Consider the following 24,402-nt stretch of genomic DNA (forward strand, 5'->3'; position numbering starts at 1 on the left):
TCCAGAAAACCTTTGACTTCCTGTTTGACTCCAATATGCAAATTTCAGTCCATCTTAAAGCCACCCCATTCTATATTTGTGAGCAACTTAACTGAATAAGTACCATTCCAAACCAACAAGAAACCATACCGATCGGTATAAAAAGGCACAATTGCATATTTGCATTCACTCTAATATTTTTATGATTTTTTTTCTTTTTTTCAAAGCACTCTAAATATACAAAGTGGCACCAGAAAAGAAAGCAAAACACAGAGTACATTGTCGTGATCGTTGCTATGGTTTTCAAATGTTATTGTAGAACAAACCAGTAGTGCGTGGGATTAAAAACTGAAATAAAAGTTAAATAAAAGTTGTAAATGAAAGATATGAAACATTTGGACATGGATTGTTACACTCAAACTAATAATAAAAAATAAATAAATACCAAAAAAAAAAAAAAGGTTACAGTCTTAACCAACGTACTAAGTTGTACTATTTGGCTAACGTCTCTTCAGGTATAACAAAAGCAAGCAACAAGGTGGATTCCCATGTTCACAAGGTTAACATTTTTTTGTACATTTTGTTTTACAGTTTTTTTTTCTCTTTCCTTCTCAGTAAGTGAAGTAGGTTCCCATTTAAACGTGCAGTAAAAAGTAAATATTCATGTATACAGTTGATAAGTATAGGAGCACTTTTTCTTCCAAACGACGAGTAGTACTTACAGACTAGTATAGACTTACCGGAAATGCAGGAGGAAAAGTCGCATCTCCGGTTTCCAAACCAAAGGGGTTTTTGCTAACATACAAAAAGAGTTCCATTGCATCGGTTATTCTTTTGCTTGTTTTACAGTTATGAAATTCTGCACTCCTCGATATGCAAGACAGGAAAAAAAATAAATAAAAAAGTAGTTGACAAGGGAGGCACGGCATCTCCAACATTGTGTAGGTCTGAAAATGAAATGCTTAAACAACCCTTGAAATGATGCTATTGAATGCTGTGTTAGGGAACGCTTCATTCTGTTTTACGAAGCTTTGGTTAACCGTTGATCATCCAGCCTTCGTCTACTTTGATTGTTTCCAATTTTGTTGAATTTTACATTCATGCTAAACGATGCCACTTATATGTAATGCAACATACTAGTGCTAAATAGATCCAGGCTTCCTTGCCTTGACGCAACCTCAAAGGCAAATGAATGTATTGAATGTTACTTGGTCGTATGTATGGTTATGAGATTTATTGCTCATTCTATAACACGAGAATGTTGTAAACAAACTTCAGTTGGAGCTAATCTGCCATACTATGCCCTCTTTAGCCATATAATGACTGCATGCCACTCTATGTGCTTTCTAAGGATTCAGTCAGTGCTATAGCCTGCATTGAAATATGTCAAAGTAACCACTATCACAACTAGTACATCCCTTTAAGGGAACCACATGCTTTTCCAGCCATTTCCATGGCTCTAAGATCTTGTAGAACTGTGTTCAAACAGACAGTGAATGAGAAACTGTAGAAAGTAGCAAGACAAAAGGGAATGGTAGCAGTATTGGTTTGAGGTCCAATGTGTATGTACAGTTTGTCACCATTCACACTGGCAATGCAGACTCCCATAGTGTAGAAGGGATGTAGGAACTGTTGTCGTGGTGCAGCAAATTCCATCGGGTTTCATTTCAGTCAAAGAATTTCTGAAAAACACGAGTCTTTTCTGGGCAGAATCCTTAAAGCTTAGTCTGTCCAATCCTAATGAGATTTGAATGTGGTAAAGTTTTGGTTCAGTGTTTTAGCCCAGAAAAGCAGGTAGAAAAGGCCAACAGAGTATTTCCTGTACAGTGTCCTCTTCAGGGAGTGGGGCTGCAGTGGGTAATGCATGCATGTACGCTATATGTCAAATGATTCTGTACACATTGACTGTCAGGCAGCAGGTAAGTCAAAAGAGCCCGACAGACCACGTTACAAGTTCCATCCATGACCCTCCCCCTTGTTCCATCAAGTTCATGGCCAAAATGAGCACTTAAAAAGTAAGAGTACATCTCCACGTATAGTAGTCTTTGGGCACACTATAGTCCTACAGGCCCTACATGGGGCTCTCTACAGCGGTTATGTGGAGGCTGGCAGCTCTGGTGTAGTTCTTTGAACAGAGAGTGGCACAGCAGCTGTGTCCAGTGGGGCCTCACAGGTATACCTCCCGCCGTGTGAGAGTACCACACGTGGTGGGCTTGTACTCCCCTGTGGGAGCCAGAGGGATTTCCTCAGTGGGATGGCCCAGCACCTCCTCCCCAGCTCCAGCAGAGCCGTAGGAAGGCGAACCAAAGGCTTCGTAGGATGAAGAGGAGGCCATTTTCCTGTTGAGCAGGTTGCGGTTGCGGTCGCCCATCATGTGCGCAGCGGTGGGGTCTCCGTTGGCCATGGCAGCCATGGCGAGGGTCTCTTGGCTGCCGGGCTGCTCGGCACTGCTGCTGCTGCTGCTGCCAGTGCCACTCATGAACGTGGAAAGCTTTGGTTGTTGGGGATTGTTGGAGGACTTGGATGGCCGGCGCTCGGGCGATGTGTGCACAGGCATCCAGCAGGAGTCGGAGTGGCCGTACTCATCACATTCCCGGGTGCACTTGCCGGTCATGGCTACGTCAGGCAGGGGCCGGGAGTCTGCAAGAGCACAGCGAGAGAGCACATTAGGAATGCATGATTTTTCTGCGAACAGAATATTGTTTTTGACAAAAACTGCACTAAGTGATGCCTGTAACACATAATAAAGGTTGCTCTGTTAGATGCGTGAATCTGTAATTTTCTTTCAAATGAGGTTTCAGCGCATCTAAATGTTAATGAAAAAATTAAAGACAAGAGGCTTATCTATTACCAAGCTCCATTCACAAAGCTGTTCATTCTGTCTGTAACCTTTCTCACAGTTTTGTGGATAAAATTGCATTTGATTCATGCAGAACCCATACCACATAACAGAAAGAATAACAAAACAAAAATGAAAAAGTCGACTGCACTGGCTACAACAACAGCCTGAAACTAAAAAACAGTGGTGTGAATCCGAGTTGAAATAATGCCATGCTTTATGTGTGTGTTGTGAGAGGAGGGGCAGATGATGCAGCCAGGAGGCCACAGGGGCTTTTGAGCACATTTGAATTATCAGATTAAGCAATAGATTAGTACCTCTGTGTTGGTCTGAATAGAAGTGTAATGCATTTTGTCAAAAATCATTAAGAAACAAAATCCTATTTTTCTTATCTTGTGATTGACAGACGACAATCACGCTCTGATCTAAGGAGCTTAATAGCTTTGTGTGGCTCAAGCGCTCTCATATCCTTTTAAATCCACTAATGGGGATCTGAACCAATTACCTTGCAAAGCTGTGGCTGCAGATTAGCTACTGTGCTATACTTAAAACTCAAATTAGCTGCATAAAATGGCACAACAGAACGGAAAGTTGGACAGATATTTTGACAATATTCATCGGTGAAACATTATCATAAAAAGCTTGCTTGTTGCTGTATACAACATGTTAGATGTTATGTTGTACATGACCTGATGCAAAACAATGGCAAAACTATAAAAAAGCAAAGGTGAGTGCAAACCAAGCCAAGCATGCCTTTGCCCATATTTGCGAAGAACAAATAAGATTTTGGACCATGGCTTACTTTTAATGTTCTTTTTCTCCTGTAAAAGAAAAAAAATAAGAGGGAAATAAATCACTCACTTTTTTATCATTGGAGTAAATGTATATACACTGTACTGGAAATCCTTGAAGAGCAGAGAAGCTAAACTAAAAGACATGTTGACAAAAGGAGCGTGGAGAGTGACTTTATGCAATGCAGACACATGAGGACACAATGCAACCGAGACAAGGACGGCAAAGAAAGGCGAGAAAGAGGAGCGGAGCGAGCAGCCTTTGTAGTCCTGCACATTTGAATTTCTATGGATGCCGTAGTTTTGCTTTGAATTCCCCCGAGTGCTAGGCTATGTACGTCCCCTATTGGTTTCAAAGTGCCATTCCTCAGCTACCGGGAAATTACTATAGATTCATCTGATCTGAATTTGGCGTTACACGTGCCATGTGCTAAAGCCACACTCTTTGATAAAAATCTAACCAATGCTACATATCTGGTAAAAAATGGTTTAGAAAATTAAGATGAATAAAGTGTTATAATGTTATGGTAATGGGAATGAAAAATGTACATGCTAATTTAACATAATTGGAAAAAAAATGTATTCCCCAAATGCTCATTTTAGAGGTACTAGTACTACTACTTGCTAACGACAACTTACTGCTACTGCTACTACTACCAACAGACTTCTTCTACTGCTAAAATGTACTGCAATGGCTACTACAACCACAATTCAACAAAGGTTTCAGATAAAAATGTATGTAAAAATATGAATTATAATCCTATATTTCATTTACTCAATATAAAAAAAAAAATTAAAAAAAATGTAACTGAAAGTACTAACTGTTGACCACCTGTTACTAATGACCGCGTGATGACGGACAAAATGCCATGTGTGGACCTTTTTACATCTACGCACACAATAGCTTTCAACCCGCAAGCCATATCCACAAGTCTCTCTTAAATGCTCCTCCAATTACCAATTATTATAACATCACCCCTGCTTAGGAACTCAAAATCATCAGGAAATCTCTGTCTTCTCCCTCCTCATGACCCTTGCTAGCATGGTAGTATTGTTTGGTTGGTGATTATGTCCTAGCCATGGTCCATTGACTCGGAAGAAGACGTTCCCAGCCAGACTAATGAAATGGGCTACAATATCAGAGCTGGGTCACGCTGCATATTTATTGTAACAGATGATTTCAAATATGTCCTGTCAAAATCTACTTAAGGAACGTCTTGTTGCGCGTCAGTGTGTTTTATGAAGTACAAAGAACTTATGTACTTCTACTATGATCGTCCGGATTTGATCATCGGCGTACGGATCAAAACATGTTACAACACTTTTTACAACTAGCGATACACAAACGTATCAGAAGATGCATTAACAATAGATTAGAGTATCAATGAATTAAAGACAAGGGTCGTTTTGCATAAGTTGATAAGTAAAATGTTGATAAAACTATATTCCTACAATAACTGTGCTGCATTTGCTTTCATTTCCCTTAGAAAGTTGTAGTAGTCCATTTGTTTTGTCGCATATTCACCAGCCCACACAAAACACCACAATACAAGTGGGTCATACCGCCACATTAAAAGGCTACGCTGTTAGCTGAACAAAAAGCCAAGCCAGGACACATCCCTGGGGCCCAAGTCATGATATTTAGGCTACAGAAGCTAGTGCTATCTCCACTAGTAGAGAGGTAGATAGTGGATAGTCATGATCGATACAAAGCTATTATTCTTGCTGCATCACATTGATAAGAAATTAAAAAGGAATTGGCAGGCAAATTAGGAGAATAACAACTCAAGTTTCCGTGGAGTTGGACGAAGCTTAGTGAATTGGTTATTACCCAAGAGACATAGACGCCCTAGTGGATAACTGCTACAAGCTGTGCAAAACTGTACATCTCAAACTCACCCGTATTAGGGACTCGAAAACTTTCATTATTTGAACATTCGGTACAAAGAGCTGGCTGAAAGTGGGCCAGCGGCTGCACCAGCTAAGCTCTGGCTCCTCTTAACTGGCTTTAGTCAGCCTCCCTATCAGCTGACTAGCTTACTCTGTGGGATATCTCAAAGAGGCTCGTACAGTAGTGATTCGATGTGGCGAATTTGCACAGCCAGAATAAAAGGGAATGTCGTCTGCGGCTCGGTTATTTCCAGGCTGTTACAATCTAATGTGTGCGTTGCATCACGAGGTCGGGCTGGTTAAAATGCTGTTTCTGCTCCAGTTCATTGTAGGTAATAGTTATGCATCAGGTTTAGAAGCTAGTGCATGACAAAGTTAAAAGTGGTGAAGGGTCCGCCAATTGCTTGTTGCCTGCTCCTTTGTCAGAAATGTTCCGATGTACAGCTTATCTATGCAATTTATCTCCATAGAAACAAGCAGGCGATGACACAATGCCAACGTACAGGTCAGTTCTGCGTATGTATTGTTGAATTATGAAAAGAAAATGCAAGAAAGACCAGTTTATCTTGCATTCCAAATAAAGAAATAAAATCTCTATGGTGATAAGCAAGAGCAAACTGGCATAGTGCATCTTTAGGCTGCACAGAATAGCTAATAAACATGTATTCGATATGTGGTTTTTAGATCTAATCCAAGAGATATAAAAAGTGCATCAAATATACAGTGTATTATTAAAGGCCTTACACAGCTTCATCCATTTGGCCGTTGAATAAACTTGCAGCGCACCTTTAATATTTAATTTTTACATCTTCCAAGTAAGACATGTTTCAACAGTTCTCTTTCTCAGCTGTTTGCCTGCCTCCGTCTCCTCGCGTCCCTTACACTATGAGCAATTTGCTTTATAGATTTCAAGCCCAGCGACTTCTCGACCTCTCTTTTTCAGGTCAGATGATTGGGTCTGGACAAGCGAGGAAACATGATAGAATTGAGGATGGACAGAGTGAAGAAGTGGAAGAAGAAAACTAAACAGGAGCGATATGTCCTAATGCATTAATGTGAGTCCGCACTGCTTTGACAGACACTGCATTTGGCCGGACAGCGATAGGGGTCACGAAGAGGAGGAGGAGAGGGAGGAGGGGATAAAGACAGGGATGATGTTGAAGGAGGGAGGTAGTGAACGGGCGCGCTGCTGAGTATAGCAGGGTCAGGGCCTCGGAGGGAGGGAAAGAGCAGATTGAGTCGGGAAGACAGCATGGATGCCTCTGGGCCGTCACAGGCCAAGCACACTGCCAAAGAGAAGAGTGGAGGAGACGGGAATGAGGACAGGAGCAAAGGCAAGAGGGAAGAAAGTAGCAGGAAGGACAAAATGCTACAGGAAACATGTGGGTATAGTTTAGGCTAATGTGCACTATAACAATACAGGGACATAGATTTGGCCCTTAAAATCATGAGCTGTTATAGCAATAAGTTAGATGTCTATTGAAAAGACATGCCTTGATTAGTTAAATAAAAAGGGGGCGTGGCAAAAGCTTGCAAAACTATAACAAATCTCTCTGTATCTGAACCTAACTGCACTTGCAAGACTACACCAGCAGGGGGAGTTTATTTGAAAACTATTTATAAACGTATTTAAAGTATTTATATAAAGACAGCTTAAACATGTCGATCATGAGTTTAATCTGCATATAAATACCAAAAACATACCAAATCTTCAGCTAACTCACTATCTTCTCCTTTCTGCTTTTGGCTCATGTAAATATTTATAATGTGAATAAAACGATGAGTTGACTAAAACAAATCTCAGTTGACTGTGGCACCATCGACTGAGTGCCTAAAATGAAAGGATGAAGGATTACAGCTCAACTGTTAACTGGGTTTTAAAATAAGCGCTTAAATATTAAAACATTTTCCTTGCTCTGATTCCCAAATACGCCCTTTTCACGGAGCCGCCTGGTTAGTTTCATATGACCAGCTCTATTCATTGTGTATTGGAAATCAACCGAGTCGTGCAAAAATAAATCAATATTTAAATACCAGGCAGCGGACAGCTGGTTACAGATAGATAATCACAGACGGCATGTCAAGACCTTTACGACGATGTAAATACTTCCCCGGAGGAAGCTTTTGTCTTGAAGCTAATGATAACTGAAATAAAAATGAAATGATTTAAGTGATGTTAAGAAAAAACAATCAACATGTCATTAGATGTATTTTCAGTAGATGTATTTTCATTAGATGTTCTGTGTTCGATTTTGAGAATTAGATGAGCTTAGTATTACTGTTGAAACACAAATATCTACTTTTATAAACACGTTTCCTCCGGTTAAGTGCTCACATCGCCGTAAAGGTCTTAACATGCCATCGGTGATCATTCATCTGTAACTCACTGTTCGCTGTCTGGTATTTAAACTTTTTGAGAGAACGGGAACTCGACGGGCAGCTCCGTGGAAAGGGCGTACTGTACTTATCTCAAGAGAAAGTAGACTTAAAATTTGAAAATGACATGGTCTCAGTTACATTATCACAGACTTTGAAATAACATCACTGAATTTTACATGTGGCTTAATAATATACGTTTTTAGTGAAGGAAAAAATTGGTTGATTAATAACTTGGTTGATTTCATTCATATGTCATAGATTTTTCCATAACAACCAACTGATTTTATTTTTTACAATACAATAGTCCCTCGTTTATCGCGGGGGTTACGTTCTAAAAATAACCTGCAATAGTAGTAGTGAGCTTTATTTTTTTACAATTATCATACATGTTTTTTGCTGTAAAACCCCTCACCACACACTTTATACACTTTTCTCAGACAGGCATTAACATTTTCTCACATTTCTCTCTTGTTTAAACACTCTCAAAGTTCAAACCTTCGTAGTTCAAACCGCCTTTGTCGGTGCAGAACGTTTCATGGACATTGTGGGTTTTGTCGGGGAGAAAACTTGCAAACATACAGCACTTAAGAGTCACACTTCTGCGGTCAAACATTTATGTAAATTTGTCTGAACACATTCTGTACTGATGGACAATGGTCTGCAGTCCCTTAGCCAATCAGAACGCAGAACACAGTGCTGTAATAAAAAGCATGCAAAAATGCTTGTAAAAAAGTCCACGAAACAGCGAGACCGCGAAAGGGGAACCGCGATATCGTGAGGGACAACTGCATTTTTTTATTACACAATAGAAATCCTTCATTCAAATACTTCGTTCCATTATTTGAGTTAGTTTTACAGAGCTCTGATGACTAACGGACACCACATTGAATATTGAAACAGTTAACAAAATATGATCCAAAACTCCTTCACAACCAGAGATAAAGCCGAGAGAGAGCAAAAGTAACAGCGTGATGCTTACACTTATCAACCCCGATTTGGACATTTTAAAATTAGTCCTCACATAAAGCTGCCTTTTGTCTACGGCTAAGCACGGCGCCACTCAACTCCACATTAAATTGACTCTAATCTAATTTCGCACATTAAGAGAGCTAAAGAAAACACTTTAACCTCCCTGATGCTATTTACACCCGCTCACACGCTTTCAATTCTGGGGCTAAGACAGAACATCGTCTTCCTAATCAACACAGTGCAGTTACAAGAGATGGCAGCGTGAAAAGGGCGAGTTTGGAAATGGGCTTTTGATTGGCCCCTACCCGTCGAGAAAAAGGGTGAAATGTTTGGACAGAATGTGTTTTGCGCAGCGGGACGATGGGTGGCTGAGATGACAAAGTACATTGCCGGGTGTCATGCAGATTACCCCCGTGTAACTGAAGAGAGTAAATGAAATATTTATCTGGGAATAAGCAGCTGTTGGGGAGTGTTGAGCTGCTGAGTGCAAGCTAGATGTCAAAGCAAGAGGAGTCACAATGGCATTGGAAGGTTTTGGTTGGCTGGTTGATGACACAATTGAGACTACTGCCAAAATGAATACATGTTTTTGTAATGTATATGTACAGTCTTAATAAAGCACAAACAAAGACTTGATTCATAATAAAGAAATAGTTTAGTTAAAGATATCGTATATATTCTGGAAGTGGCATGAGTCTATGGAAATACAAGCTTAAAGCCATATTTCAGAACATTCTCCACAGAGATTAAGTTTTATGCTATAGCGTGGAAGATTATAGCCAAAGAAACAACATTTCCATAGAAACAAGCAGGAAGAGGACCTCCGCCAGGTTTGTGGGAATGCAAACCCGATCACCGTAAGGACAAGTTTTGCAGTGCTTTTATTTTAGTCTATTTTTGTTAGTAACATACTTTAATTAAGGGATTACTAAGAATGAATCATTTGTTCATTATGAATCAAGTTGAATTACTGTGTAGTTATTATAATGTTACCAAATTTTGTATTTCGTGTATAGAAAGTATATAGTCAACTGATGGTCCCAAGATATATGATTTTAGTGAGAAATCCGGACATTGTATATATAAATAGACGTAGCTAACCTGCTAGCGTTCGGACTCTGGCTGCAATTCACTTTACATTGAAAAACTGTCACCTCTCTTTTGCTAACTGCTGCAGTGAGCCTCATCATTTTGGTTTTAAAATGTTTGTATTAACCCACTCTACATGATCCTGTTTTTTTTTTTGTTTTTTTTTTTGCTATTGTGTCCATAAATCAAGATATGGACACAAATAACAGACAAATCAGGCAGCTTCTTTCCCCGAGGTCACTTCCTCTAGCGTTTGATTGATAGCGTCACTAAGGGCTCGCTCCTTGCTAAACCTCATTGCTAGTTCAGACTAGCTTCATTTGGCTGGATCTGAATGCTATCGGTGATGTCACACTTCCTTAATCCATTTCTGAGAACAGTTTATGAAAAAAGCTTAAAAAAAATACAAACAAAAATACACTATGCATGCAAAAAGTGTGTATTTTTGTGGTTACATGCCACTTTCATGATCCAGAATCCAACTGCAACACAGATCTGCTCTTTCCAAATGCTTCTAGCCACTGTCTCATCCACACTTCTAATGGGGTCCCGTTTAATTAGGTAAAACTTGGAAACTAATTATGATACAAGAGTCTCGCTGTTTGGCTTTCGCACTTTCGCAGCGCTCCTCATGGCTTCGCTTCACACAGCCAGGAGGTCTACACCATCAAGTACAGACTGACAAGCCCGCATTAAACATGACAGAAAGTCGCTCTTGGAAATGGCAGTCACAAAAATAAGACCAGGGAGAAGAAGAGAAGAATAGGTGCTAAAATATTAACACGCTGATGGCTGCTTCGGCCGGAACAATGTCCACAGGAAGGAGCCATATTTGTCTTGCTCTTGCTGAGGTGTTTGGCGCAAGGGAAAATGAAAACCAAGATAGCTGTCCTGGTAAAGGGATGACCTTTAAACGGCAAATCATCGCACACAAGGCTAGCAGTTAATTGAGGCTGTTAACTTTGCAGATTCTATGTATGGTAAAAATTAAATGAGCTTTTTTGCAGGGCACAGGTAAGTTATACAATAATGACCACAGGGAGGGCACTGAAATGAAACTAGACAATCAAACCATCCTAGATACTTTGGTGTATTATATTCAAATAATTTATTCATGGGAAAGTATAACGATTTATAAAATGCAACTAAGTATAACCAACAATACAAATTTTCAACATGAGTGAATCTGGGGTATGGCGAGGCAGTTGGTCTTCCAAGTTGTTTTGTTACACAGTGGTAAGGTTTGAAATGGTTTGAAAGTGATAAGGTTTTGGAGCATCAAGATATGATTATTATACCTGGTTCACAGCATCTATATAACAAATAAGCTAGTATGGGATAGGGTTGACAAAAGTATTGAAAATTAGATAACAAATGATGCTAAAACTAGTAGCAATTTGTGCAAGTATTAATACAGAAAAAGTCATATTTACAAGACAAACATGAATCTTTCTTAGCTTTAGAATGATGTTCGGCTGTATCAGAACAAATATAAGACCACATAGGCTAGTATACACCCAAAGACCACTATGGAACCTACCTGGATGACAGTAGGGGTTATTCAGATATATAGCCACATGGTAATATGGTACTATAATTGTTTAAAATGTCATTCTATTGTCTGGAGCGTTTTATTGTCATCATGGTATCAGAATCGGTATTTAGTCTATTCCTTAGTATCGAAATCAAGTTTAACAATTTATCGTGACAACACTAGTACGGATTGGTCTGCAGTGGTCAGTATCTATCAGGAATGATGCATGAAGTTTGTCCACCAATTATCTAATATTTCAGTTAGCAAGATGTTTTGCCACAGCTGTGTACTAACCCATATGACCAAATGCATCAAATATGGCGACTGGCCTTTTCGGCAGCGCACAGAAGCAGCAACTGTCGCAGCCTATAACCCAGTTGGAAGGAGAGCTGTTGAAAGCAGGCAGCAGGTGATCCATTCTTCGCTTTCTGAGCTCCTTGAAGTATTTACTGCCTGGCAGGGGCAACTAAGGGAATCATCTTGGAGCCCCTGCCATGCTTTGAGAGGTGCGGGATGGGCCCAGAGCGAAACACAGCAAAAGGATCGACAGCGTGACAGAGCAGAAAGAGGAGGAACACGCGCAGCCCCGCGAGTTTTGTAATGACCTGTCACCTGCGTTGGCTGCGCTCTCCGAGATGCCCAACCTCTATATGCAACAAGAGCAGAGTGGAAAAAATAAGGTTGTCCAGCGCTTGGGGATGTTTTGGCTCATGGTTGCGTAATCATCTATATATTGATATACTTTTTTTTTTTTTTTTATTTTATTATTGTTATTATTATTATTTTTTTATGGAATTTGTTTGCTCTTATCTTTATGCTCCTCTTATATCTAGCTTATCTTTGCCATTTTGTTTGTCACGCTAACCTAAATATCGCGCTTTAGAATTGAACTGTCAATCTTCCTGCTCACCTTGCAGTTATATCAGGAATAGGACGATAAACAATAATATCGTTTATCATGATAAAAAGGGTCAACAATAATCATTTATGGGGCATTTAATATAATCGTGATAATGGCCAACAAAGATAATCGTGCACAAAATAGATACTTCGCCATGATGTTTCCGCCTAGATTAAAATGATAATTATTCATATCAGTAACATTTTTAAACTGGTAGTAACTTTAGTAATTATCATGATATAATTGTTGATCGCAATTATTTTGGCCATGATAATCGTGACACTAAATTTCAGTATCGTCCCACGCCTAAACTATATAGACCTTTGTTTCTTCTCCTTTTCCTCCCCTATTTTTATTTTTTTTAGCATGTACGTAGCATAGTCATTTTTTCCAGTATATAGATGACATAATCCTCTTTCTACATTTGTCACTGGCAGACTACCCCGGTTTAGACTTGCATAACAACCTACATAACTCCTCCGTTTTTGTCCTTAGCATCTCATTAACATAGCAGGTAGCCATTCTGGTTTATGATATGGCTGCTATGCTCTTCCAGCCGGGTCGCTCCTCTTTCTGGAATAATAAATGTACTGCGGACTGCTCCTGAACTAATTAATTGCAGACAGATTAACTAGCATAATTTCATTCCGGTGGCAATCTCTCAGCCAATTATCAAATGCGCCGCGCACTCTCTCCCCTCGCCCCTGCTCCCTCCATCGGCTCTGACCTGTTTGAGCAGTCAGCAGCACTCAGGACCCCATAAATAAAGTGTCCCTGTATGTCGCGGTAGCTCATTCATCTTGCATGCTATCGCTCTAGCGCGCCACATCGCTAGGCTCTCCTACAGCAGGTGGTTGCCGTTGATGTTTACTGGAAGCATATTGTGTCTGTAGAAATGAATGCCGGCACCGCACGCCATGTCCTTAAAGTACTCCTGACCTATGACCCCAGCTATAAGTGGTAACAAGAAAAAGAGAGAGAGAGGGCGTGGAGAAGAGCGAAAGTAGCATGAGTCATCTGCCCGGATAATAAGAATAATGGTACTGGATTGCTGCCACTCTATAAGGCCACTGAAACTGTTTTATATAGCTCATCTCTGCGATAAGGACTTGGCAATTCCTCAAATTAATATTCAAGAGTCATTGTTTTTCATTTGAAAAGTAGCCATTTAGTGAAATTAAACATGAAAATAGCTCTCAGTATCTCCGACGCACCTTGCCGCAAAGGAGCTTAAAGACAAATGGCAATGGCTTGGTAGCTAAAACTAGCCCACCGACCCAAAGGTCAAAGTATTGATCCGTGCGCAGACCAATGGCATGCTGCTTTTGTGTCCACGAGCAAGGCACTTCACCCACCTTGTCCATAACCGGTAAACTGTCTCAGTGGATGCATTAAGAACACATAGATTTTTGTCATATCTGAACAACCAACACCCTTCACTGCATTCTAACCATGTCTGCATTATTACCCTTAATGCACGCAAACTATAATCACTCCTAAGCTGCAGCCTGGTGTTTGTAACGGTAATTCTCTCATGCCTGAAGACACAGACGCAATTACAGTCTAAAAGAATGCACTGTGTCATTAAAGTCTACTGTTTGTGTGCTGTTTACCCTGACATTCCACTCTGTCTGTTTCTACCCCAAAAGCCCTGCGCGGATTAGCATTAGCCGCTCTGCTATGGTGCGCACATGCAACGCTGCCTGCAACCGATAAAACAATATGGCAGTCTCGGAGCGGTATTCCAGCAACGTACCATGCGCTGTTTGTGTGTGAATGACATTTCAGAGACAGGAAAAAAAAACAACAAATCATTATCTGATAAGACAAACACATATGCAGGATGGCTGTAGAAAATGGTAGGGCTTACTGAGGTACTGTGGTGTTGTAAGGGTTAAATCCGTTATATTTCTCATTGTTTGTGAGTTCTCTAAATTCACACACCATCTCTCGCTCTCATTCTACAGTCAGAAAAAAGGAAGTGTCACTGCCTCTCCTCTGCTGTTAAGAGCTTATCGCACACGACCAGGCGCGCACACACAATAGCCTGTTTTACACCATTAAATAGTTATTTGTCAAAAATACAATTTCAATTAAATCAAGCCTAATATAAAAATGTGCTTTTCTACCATCATACTTACTCAAGGAAATGTTTGAATTGTGACATAAACTTACACTTGTCATGCAATGATAAGTATTGACGCTACGCAGAAGAAAAAAGGGATAGGGAATGTTGTTCAACGGTTATGGAATTGCCGTATAGGAATGCACTATATGTTTTCAATTTTTTTTGTGTGTGTTTTCTGTGTTTTTTAGCCATACTAGTAACATTAAAGTCTCAAAGCATCAATATCATATAAAGTATCAGTAAAGATGCAAAAGCAGCCATACTCATAGGCGTGAGTACTTTTACTTTGCAATACTGGGCAATTTTTTTAAACATTTTTATGTAATATGACAAGATTTGAGCTGTAGAAGGTAGAATCAACAACTTCTATGTCCAATTCTGCCATTTATTGTTTGCTTTCTGTTTAAAAAAAATTGTTAACTCGGTTAATCCTGCTTTGTGACAATATTATCGTTTATCGTGGTATATCTCTGTAGCATAGTTTCAATATTATTGTTTATCGTGTTATTTCTCTCTAGCAATATATACTTCAAAATGTGTTATCTTGACAGTCCTACGTACACAGACACAGCCCCTGCAATGTTAATGTCTGCGATGTCAATCTTAGAGCTTAAATGCAAAAAAACATGAGCACGACAGCCAGAGCGAAATGTGCTGCTCGTCTCCACACATTTCTCCGTCACTGCTGCTGTCTTCACAGATGCACTTGTTGTACGTCAGGGCATCCGTTGTAAAAATCCAACAGTTTGTTCAGTCTGTGCTCCATGGGGTCTGAGTATTAGGAAAGTCTTTGCTATAAGTCTGGTTGTTTTTAGACGCTCCTCAACGTACGCAGCAAACACAGACTGCTCCTCTTTGAAAAATAAATCCTATTATTACTAGTCCAAATGAAAAATCTATACAGAATCATCTTCTCATCATTTCTTGTTCTTAAACTCCGCCAAAAGTAAAACGCAGATCAAGCTAGCTATGAAATAACTTTTAATACAAGCAAAACAGTGGTGGCCACTCCAGTCATTACACAGACCTGCGAGAAGGTGTGGACGGGACAAAACCAATGCACTACTGCTCATTTTTGCCTGTCAATCAATTGCAAAGGGAGAATGTGATTGGTCAGTGCTAACACCAGGGCCATTTGCGTGCTGTTTGCAGGCCAAGCCAATGAGTAACAGTTTTGTAACAAAATTTCAGATTAATTTTTCTCATAGACTTTCCAAAAATATATATATTAAAAGTTGTACAGCTTGCTTGGTGATAATAAGCTACGTAGTAACTAATGACCACAAGACTTAAAATTGTATTTAGTTATTCAAACATTTAGCAGAATCTTGCATTATAAACGGCCTTAAAACAACCCCGTTATGAATATTAGTTATCATGTAGCTGATTAACCTCCGTGATGACTTCAAACTCTTTAATATTTGACTTTTTTGAAAAGTCTTTGGGGAAAATGAATGGAAAATCTACTTCCAGAACTTGAGTAGGCTGTCACTGTTGAGCTTCATTACTTATTTATAAAATGTTTCATAGAAATATTGCCTTATAAATATGATTTTATGGATATATTTTGTGAAGTTTAATAAACAGTTATAATATTAAATTTAACATTTAAATGCTGAAATGTTAAGGCGTTCTGTGAAGACGTAGAAGTCCCTGGTGTTTACTAATGGATAGTAATTTAGTAATTTTTATTAATTTTTTTCTTCCATTTAGTTTGATACACCTACAAAATGTAACAGTATAGGCTACTCCCAGATTTAATAAACTGACATTGTCACAGCAAAGGTTCTCTTTGTCCTTGTGTTAAAACAAAGGCAACACTTGTGATGTTGTTATTAGTTTGAAGTGGCGGCCTGGCTAGCTCCAGTCTGAGTCAGCCAAATAACACCCAACACCCACCACCCACCACCACCAAGCATCCATGCAGATCATGTGTGCAACTATCCAATGTGGCAATTAGCTGGGAGCTGATAGCACGTTCAGTCCGAACCACGCTGGCCCCTGTGAGTCACGACCCTAATGGAAAGCTAGTGGTGGAAACGCGCGGGGGTAATTATGTTGACCTCCAGGGACGGCTTTTCACTTTTTCACTGTGTAGGCTTAGAAATAGGCGCGCTGAGAGACAAATTATAGCTTCTGTATATAGAAAAAAAATCTCAAAGCATGATTGCTTATAGATGATTGCATGTGGGGCTTATCCCATGTATTTGGGGTTCTTCACATGTTCGGAATTTTGTATTTATTAACAGAATATTTTGCAAGACGTTGGCCCCATTAAGTCATGCTTCTTTGAATGGACTGTGAATATCATAATTATGGGGTAAATGCTACAATTCACTAATCGAATGCAAAATCATCTGTGCTAATATCTTGTGGCTTAAATTTGTATATTTTGCTCTATCTTGCAATGACACCAAATTCTGGAGCAAAAACTGCTTTTCTTTTCTATTTATAAAGAATCAGCATAATGCAACTATTCATTTTCTTCAGAACCATTCCCAAATGATCATACTGAAGAATACTGATGATTTGCTATGACAACCCTAAATAAGAAAGTCTGAGTTATTTTCCAAGAAACATTCTAACATATCCAGCTTGACACATGTAATGACTATGTACACAGCAATGACTAGCAGTTCAAATTGATTCGCCAGTTAGCAGTGCGTCTCCATTGCGTCCGCGTCTATGTGGGTACATATGGGTGCAGCAGGTTGCGCTATACGAGACAGCTGGTAACATTTACATTTAATCCCTAAGTCATATCACGAGCCCATGATCAAGTGGCGCTCAGATGTAGCGCATATGGTAGCACCAGACATGGTCACTAAAATTCGCGATCTTTGATTTCTAGAGTGGTTTAAATGATATCCCGGCTAGCTTGTTGAAGCACACGGCAGAGATACAGCTCGATAAAGCCCAAGGTGTCCCGGATTATAGATATATTATCTCGCTCGCGGGGCCAAAGTTTGTTCCCTTCAGCGGTGGTATATTGGATTTGCAGCAGAAGTAGCAACGTGCCATCACCTTTGCAGACTCCTCGACTATATCTTTGAATGGAAACTCAACAGTGGGTCGGGTCACACCTCCTCCACATTTTCTCAGATGCATTAGAGCGAGTGAATGAGCGAGTGTGGGAGAGAAAGGGGCTGCGTGCGCGTATGGCAGTGGGAAGGTTGTCATGCGGCGCTATGCGAAGCCATCTGCAGCTTATCATTCGGAAGATGGAGAGGCTTACAAGAAGGAGGGTTGATGAACGAGACCCCAGCCACACCTGTCATGCTCGAGCCTTCTCTCATCTGTATCACAAATGTCTGCGTTGTGTTTCCACTCGCGAGTAATGTGGAGAAATCATTGGCAGATGTACTGATGTTGGTGACAGCTTTCTTATTATTTCCCAATCGTATTGATTTAGCATGAAATCACATGAAACCAAACATGAAATATCAATATAAAAGCACCTGGCAATATCAAACGTTTACCAAGAACCAGCCCTATCTTGCGATGATAAAGATACTCAGATATTAAGATGGACAAATGAATGGGTAAATCCTCTACAAGCTTGTGTTATCTTCCAAGGAAAGTCTTATCTATTGCCTGTATTGACCAAATGTAGCTGAAAGGCGAAACTTTTGGCACTACGCTATAAGTAGCTGCTAGAGAATTAAGTCAACAACAAATTCTTCAGTTTTCTTATCCACCAATGGATCAGCAACGACCCCAACTGTTGAAAAAATAAAACAGAAGAAAACTGTAAAACTAACTATAATTATACAACACAATAACTGGGATTCTGTCTGCAACAATGGCACAGCATTTTAAAGATTTATCAGGCCACAATTGAGTTTCCAGCCACAACACCAGAAACAAACCGAGCTCCGCAGACATCTCAAAAGTCGCTTCCTCAAATTCCAAATAGATTTCCATGCAAGTGAACATGTCAAAACGCATTCTCATTTAATCTTTGCGTCAACAAAAAAGCGTTCTGTTTCTGTTTTCTAGACATTCTTCCAACCCACAATGCACTTGTGTTTTTACAGGCCAGTTTAGCTATATTGAACGACCCCAGCATGCTCCGAGACATACACAGTTTATTATTTAAAGCACCGAGGGCCCAATTTGTCACTCGGGCGGTCTCATCACACGCGAGCATCCTTTATGCAATTCACTTTTCACGCCAGCTGTCAGAGGGATCAAAGCAGCGGCACTACTAGCAGCTTTTGCCTGATTTTTTTTTCTCCCCTGTTCCAAATCCCACAGACAAAATGAGTCAATTTAAAGCAAATGGATCTCCCCTATCAAAATAATGAGAGCCGGAGATGGTGACTGCGACTCTTATTGTGGGTGTTTGGGGCTTAGACAGGTGGTCAGCCGTGGTGCAATATGGACACTCAGCCTGTCTAGTGTTGACTGCAAATCATTGGAGGTTAGACGCAAATGGATGTGACGGAGCAGGGTTGTGGTCACTTTCGGAGAAATGCTTAAAATTGTGTTCGAAATGTTCCACCACTGAAATGATAGTTACACAACAGATGGTGAGCCTGTTGTCTTTCCGGAACTTGCAGGATTTGATGGTAACAGCGCACTTGACAAGGGGAAAAGTCACAGGTGTTAACAAAGGCGGACTGAATGGCGTTCAACTAGAGTTTTTCTATAACGAGGTGGAGTGATTACTGACCATGCTGTGACACTCTGGATTCAATTGCTAGCGATCGTGATTTAAAGAGAGAGCGGTATATTATTCCATTGTTTTTGTCCTGCAACTATAGGGCTACTCCACTTCAAATCCACCGCTGAAAGGACATATTTAGAAGTTATGAATGATAGACCTTGAGAGCATGCACATTTTTCAATCTTCAATTCATAGGTGAACCTGAGGAAACTGCCTTTGCATGCAAACTAGGTTAACTATTATCTAAGCTTTGATTGAATGTATAAATGTACAAGGAACACCATGTAGCTTAGCCAGCGTTTTTCAAAGACTTATTTCTAAGCAGTCAAAGGAGCTAACGGGATTACATTGATCATCAATACGTTGGAAGCTCGGCTGAATACTTTGTGCAAATACTGATTGCATGTTAAAGACATCTTTGAAGACAGTAAATGAACACTTGGGGGAAGTTCAAAAGACCTTTCGTTCTGTACCTTCTTTCCTCCTATATGAAACTCAAATTAACTTGACAGTGGATGACACCCCCATGTAAAGTAACTTCACCATGCCTTCCCTGCATTCCCTTTGAAGCAGAGAAAACATGCTTCATTATTCAACCATCTTTGACAGGCCTATTTTCCCCCTCTACGTTCTACCCTTCTACCCCCAACCCCCGCCTTTTTAGCAAAGCTCTGGACCAATTGATTTTTCCTCTTCCCTCTGTCTGCCTATTTTCCCGTCCTTGATTCTAATGCTTATGGGTTGTGGGAAATATTTATTCACATTGATCGACGATGGGGCTGATGGGTCTTTCATGAGCGTCAGAACTCAAACTGTTTTTTGTCCCACCAATGTCTCCAAATATCAATCACCGCTGTGGAGAAAAGCACGCGCCGGACTGCAGATTAGGGTAATAAAGCCCCGAAAGGCTAGACTCATTTTGCGGCGTGAGCGAGTAGACAATAGAAAAAAATATACAGTCTGACCCTTGAGTGTTTGTGTATTCAATAGGGCACTTTATAAGCTGTCAGTTCAGAAAAAATGCTCCGGAGACAAAGAACTTTTCAGATCAATTGGGAAAAAACGTATTGATAAAAAGTTGTTTGAACTGTTTGCATGACAACTTGATGGTAAAGATTGGTAAAGACTTGAGAAACTGTTATTTAAAATGTCACTACTTTGTGGACTACTGGAAACAAGTGGCAGTTATGTTGTGTTCACATAAAGTTCCAAAACACCCAAGTAATCGTTTTCACTTCACTCTGAGTCAAAAACAGTTTTGTTGAGACGTAAAAAAATGAAACTCACAGGGGATATTTAGAAAACTCTTTTTAATAATGCATTTAAGGTGAACAATGTAACTTTCTCCACCTGAAATGTTCCACAGTATGGCATTAAACGGATCTATATCGCATGTAGTGTCTTTATTGCTTGACAATGCCTTGAAAAACATAGCAAAAGAGAAATAAAATCTGTCAACTGGACAAAACGTAACTGAAGAAGCGGCTTGGATGAGCAGCGAAACGTCTTCACTCCCTCAACGTTTTGTCCAGTTGACAGATTTGATTTCTTTTTATTTCTCTTTCGCTATGGACCAGACCTGGACGACTGAGGGATTACAGAGATACCTTGAAAAACATGCATCCTCACTGTCAGCGGGGCCTCCCCCTCCACAGACCTGACATCTAACTTGATTTGCTTGGTGTCACCTGCTTGTCTATGAGATAGGTAAATTTAATGCCATACATAACAAAATGAAAACATCTCCATGGAGACTAGCAGTTGCAGACCTTTCACCACAAAAGCTACGCAGTACACCTTTAGTATGTATAAATAAACATAGCCTCTTACAAGCTGTGGACTCTCCATGTATGTAGAGGGCACATAAGGACCATTGTGTTATTGACAGTACCATTCCCGTGGGCTCCTATTCCCCTGACACAAACCTTATGCTCCGACACATGCATGAGTGCCCCCACAGTCCATGTTCCATTCGTCTACTCTCCCTCTCACTGCACATAAAGAGATGGACCCCTCTGCAGATGAAACCGCCGCTGTTATTTGGAGTAACAGTCATGCAGCATGTGTTGTATTTCAAACAAGTGACACCTACTCCAGTACATGCAAACAGCCCACACACACAATACAGTACAATGACATAATAAACAATCGCGCCTAAACATATTACGCTCTAATCCTCATGAATTCCTCGACCCACACCGGCTTTGTTGCTCTTGACTTATTTTCATATTCATACGCCGCTGCCACATCCGAGCTAAAAGCGTATCATTCCAGCGGAAAATAAAACGCTAACCAATCCGCGTTCCGCCAATAGCTTCACGGAAGGTCATATGGAAATAAGCGCGCAGAAAAGCAGAAATCAAAATAAAGACTAAGTAGTAAGGTGTGCTTGATAAATATACTACCTGGTGCGGAACTAAATATGAGGTAAATTGGTATCTGGATAGTGTGGGAAGGGTCAACTCAAAGTATGTCTTGTTTTTTCTTGAAACTTGGGTAACCGTTGATTCTATTTGCAACCCACTTCACGGTCAAAGTAGCAGGGCAGCCGGCTACCTGCAAAGCCTTTGTAACTCCATGGTGTATAGAGGAATAATAAAGGAAAGAATTATACTTCACTATGGCTGTCTAAATAATCCCTCTCTCACAAAATGGATGTTTGTAGAATGACAAAGTGGTAGTAATCTTTGAAAAATGATATTACATTAACAACAGAGAATTTATCATTCCCTTTTAAGGATTCTATGAGCACAAATAAATAAATAATTCCCAGAAATTCTTTTGATGACACCCAATTTAATCCTGGCAAAGCTGACGGAGAATTTTTGCTTTTTATATCCGTTTGGCGTGGTTCTATAGATTATTATTGTCTGCTTTGATGGTGAAGTCTTCCTGGAGAGCACTAGAAAGCCGTTATAAGGCCTATAGCAATACACAGTACGCCTATACCTAGAGCGTGAGTCATATAGAGGTGTAGCGCTATGGAGAGGCTATTGTGTGCTAATACCTGACGAAGATCATTTGGGAGAAGAAGCAATAATACGTATTTACTTCCTGTGTTGCCTCATGAGATACAGTGAAGTGTGTGTGACCAAATTAAGAGGCAGAGAGAAGGGAAGAGTATATGAGTGAGAGACTGGTAATATGCTTGGGAATTTAATAAGGCTCTGCGCTCTGTAATAATATCTGCTGCTTCACACGGCCCTCTGGGAACCGTAAAAAATGTGCCGATAAAGTATGATGCCTCGCTGTGACAAACGGACTGAGCTCAAAGACAAAAAAAGAAGAAAAAAACAAGTACCAACTCTGCCTTCGCTACCATGCACATGGTAATATGCTAATGCACCCGCGGCAACACTGCTACTTTAAAGAATTATTCACTTTCTTCTTCCGCATTTTTAAGGTCACGCAGACGGCACATTTAAAGAGCTGAATAATGTCATCTTTATTCACTGAAGTGTCTGAGGACTTTGGGGTATTTTAAGACTTTCTGTTTATTTTTTGTGCATGGGGACCTTGCACCTGGACAGCAAGGTTGTGCTAAGGTCTGCAAAATCATTTAAGCTATTTAATAACCATGCAGTAAATCACACAAACAAAGTAGTATTGCTGTTTAACCTGGGTCTGCGTGTAGGCTGTATAAAAATGCTTGTATGAAAATGTTGGTGATTATACATGCTTTTACCAGCCAATCAGAGTTGGACAATTAATGGGTTTTAGTCATGTACATTTTTACGTTTTGGATGCCATTTGAAGGACTTTTTGACATTCGACAACAAAGATGAATTTGTATTGAGTATTTTGTCTTTTGATCATTCCAAAACCAATGGATAAGATGTTAGAGTTATAGTTTAAATGATTGTATAACTATGGATGATTATGATTTTAGAGTCCCTGCAAAAAATGGGTTCAGTCGGTATCTGCCTATTTCAACTCCTGACTGAGGAAATGTGAGGTTTTTCACTTCAGTCCACTGCGTGAGCTGTCAGAATACATTAATTATGCATATCTGCCCATTTCTGACACATTACTTAGTTGGAGTTTTCCTGAAGTGAAAACCCAATGTTGACACCAACATGAGCGCGAGATGCACCTCCCCGACCTGCCCTGTCCTGTCAAATGAGCAGAGAATAGACAGCCTCTCCGCTCTGTTAAATCCTATGACATTTACATACCGCACTGTCGGCTGTAGTCGGAATCACCCCAAGGCGCTACCGGGCTTCGAATTTAGGACAACCGCTTTTCCGCTTAGCCCACAAACCCCCATTTCCACTCTTGTCACCACCTCAGTGGGACCTGTTCACGCTTGGTCAAAATTCTGCGTCCCTTCCAAATATATACCTTGCTGTACTTCTGCTACCACCACTGCTGTCTTTTAGATGGGGAGCATAAAGCGTGAAAGGCAAAGAAGCATAGCCCATTTCTCTAACCTCCTTTTCTTATCGACTTGCTAGCACAGTTAAAGTTATTGTTTTTGCAGCAACTGTATTTATTGTATAGTTTTAGTCATCATCTTATGTATGCATCAAGCTATATGCGACAACAGATTAAAAAAAAAAATCAACTTTCCTCTTTTTCATCACAGATAAATCAATACGGTAAGGGCCAGAATGGGCAGTCAGTTCCACAAGTTAGATACAGAAGACAGTAAGTGAAAAATAATGTATAATGTATGTACACTGTAAAGCTTTCACTGGTGCCAGAACCAATCCATGCTGTTTCCTCTTCACTGGTCGAATTCTTATCATGGCAGAAATCAATGTTTCTTTCATGGCAACTCCATCAAGGCTCACCCACTCTTTTGTCTTCACAAGCACATGCAATCCCCCTTTTTCCAATAGCTTTAGATCACCCACCCCTCCTTTCTTTTACCAATAACCACAGCTCATTCCTCTCATTATATGCCTCTGTCTACTGATTGGCCAATGACTCCCTATTGGTTAATTCACAAGATTGATCATTTTTTTACACGGGTGGTTGGATTTGCTAAAAGGGGCTGCTTGGATCTTACAGTCCGTGGCACCCACTATATAGCCTCCATTTTGCCGCTAAGACTCCCTTGCTCCTATCACTTAACATGCGCTGAGCTCAACTCCCAGGAGGGACCGACACAAGAAAGTGTAGAGTCTGAGAAGCATACTAATAACGTATGAGAAAAACGACACCAAAACAGAAAGACAGTGCCAGCAAAATTATCACTTAATTCGTCGCAATTCTGTGGCATCATCAGTTTC

At 40.2% G+C, this 24,402-nt stretch overlaps 1 protein-coding gene across 3 annotated transcripts in view; it reads right to left on the bottom strand.

Annotated features, from left to right (window-relative positions):
• Positions 1-955: 955 nt before the first annotated feature.
• The window catches only part of pcdh7b (protocadherin 7b), a 154,292-nt gene continuing 130,845 nt past the window's right edge, over positions 956-24,402 (bottom strand). For 2 of the 3 annotated variants that reach the window (XM_033983543.2, XM_033983542.2), the window contains exon 3: positions 956-2,619. In XM_033983543.2, the coding sequence (XP_033839434.1) occupies positions 2,147-2,619 (473 nt within the window). In that variant the 3' untranslated portion in view covers positions 956-2,146. Of the gene's footprint in view, positions 2,620-3,620; positions 3,640-24,402 lie in introns of all 3 variants that reach the window. The other variant, XM_055229048.1, reaches the window with a different exon arrangement.

Source organism: Periophthalmus magnuspinnatus, chromosome 18, assembly GCF_009829125.3.
Source record: "Periophthalmus magnuspinnatus isolate fPerMag1 chromosome 18, fPerMag1.2.pri, whole genome shotgun sequence".
NCBI classification, from domain to species: domain Eukaryota; kingdom Metazoa; phylum Chordata; class Actinopteri; order Gobiiformes; family Gobiidae; genus Periophthalmus; species Periophthalmus magnuspinnatus.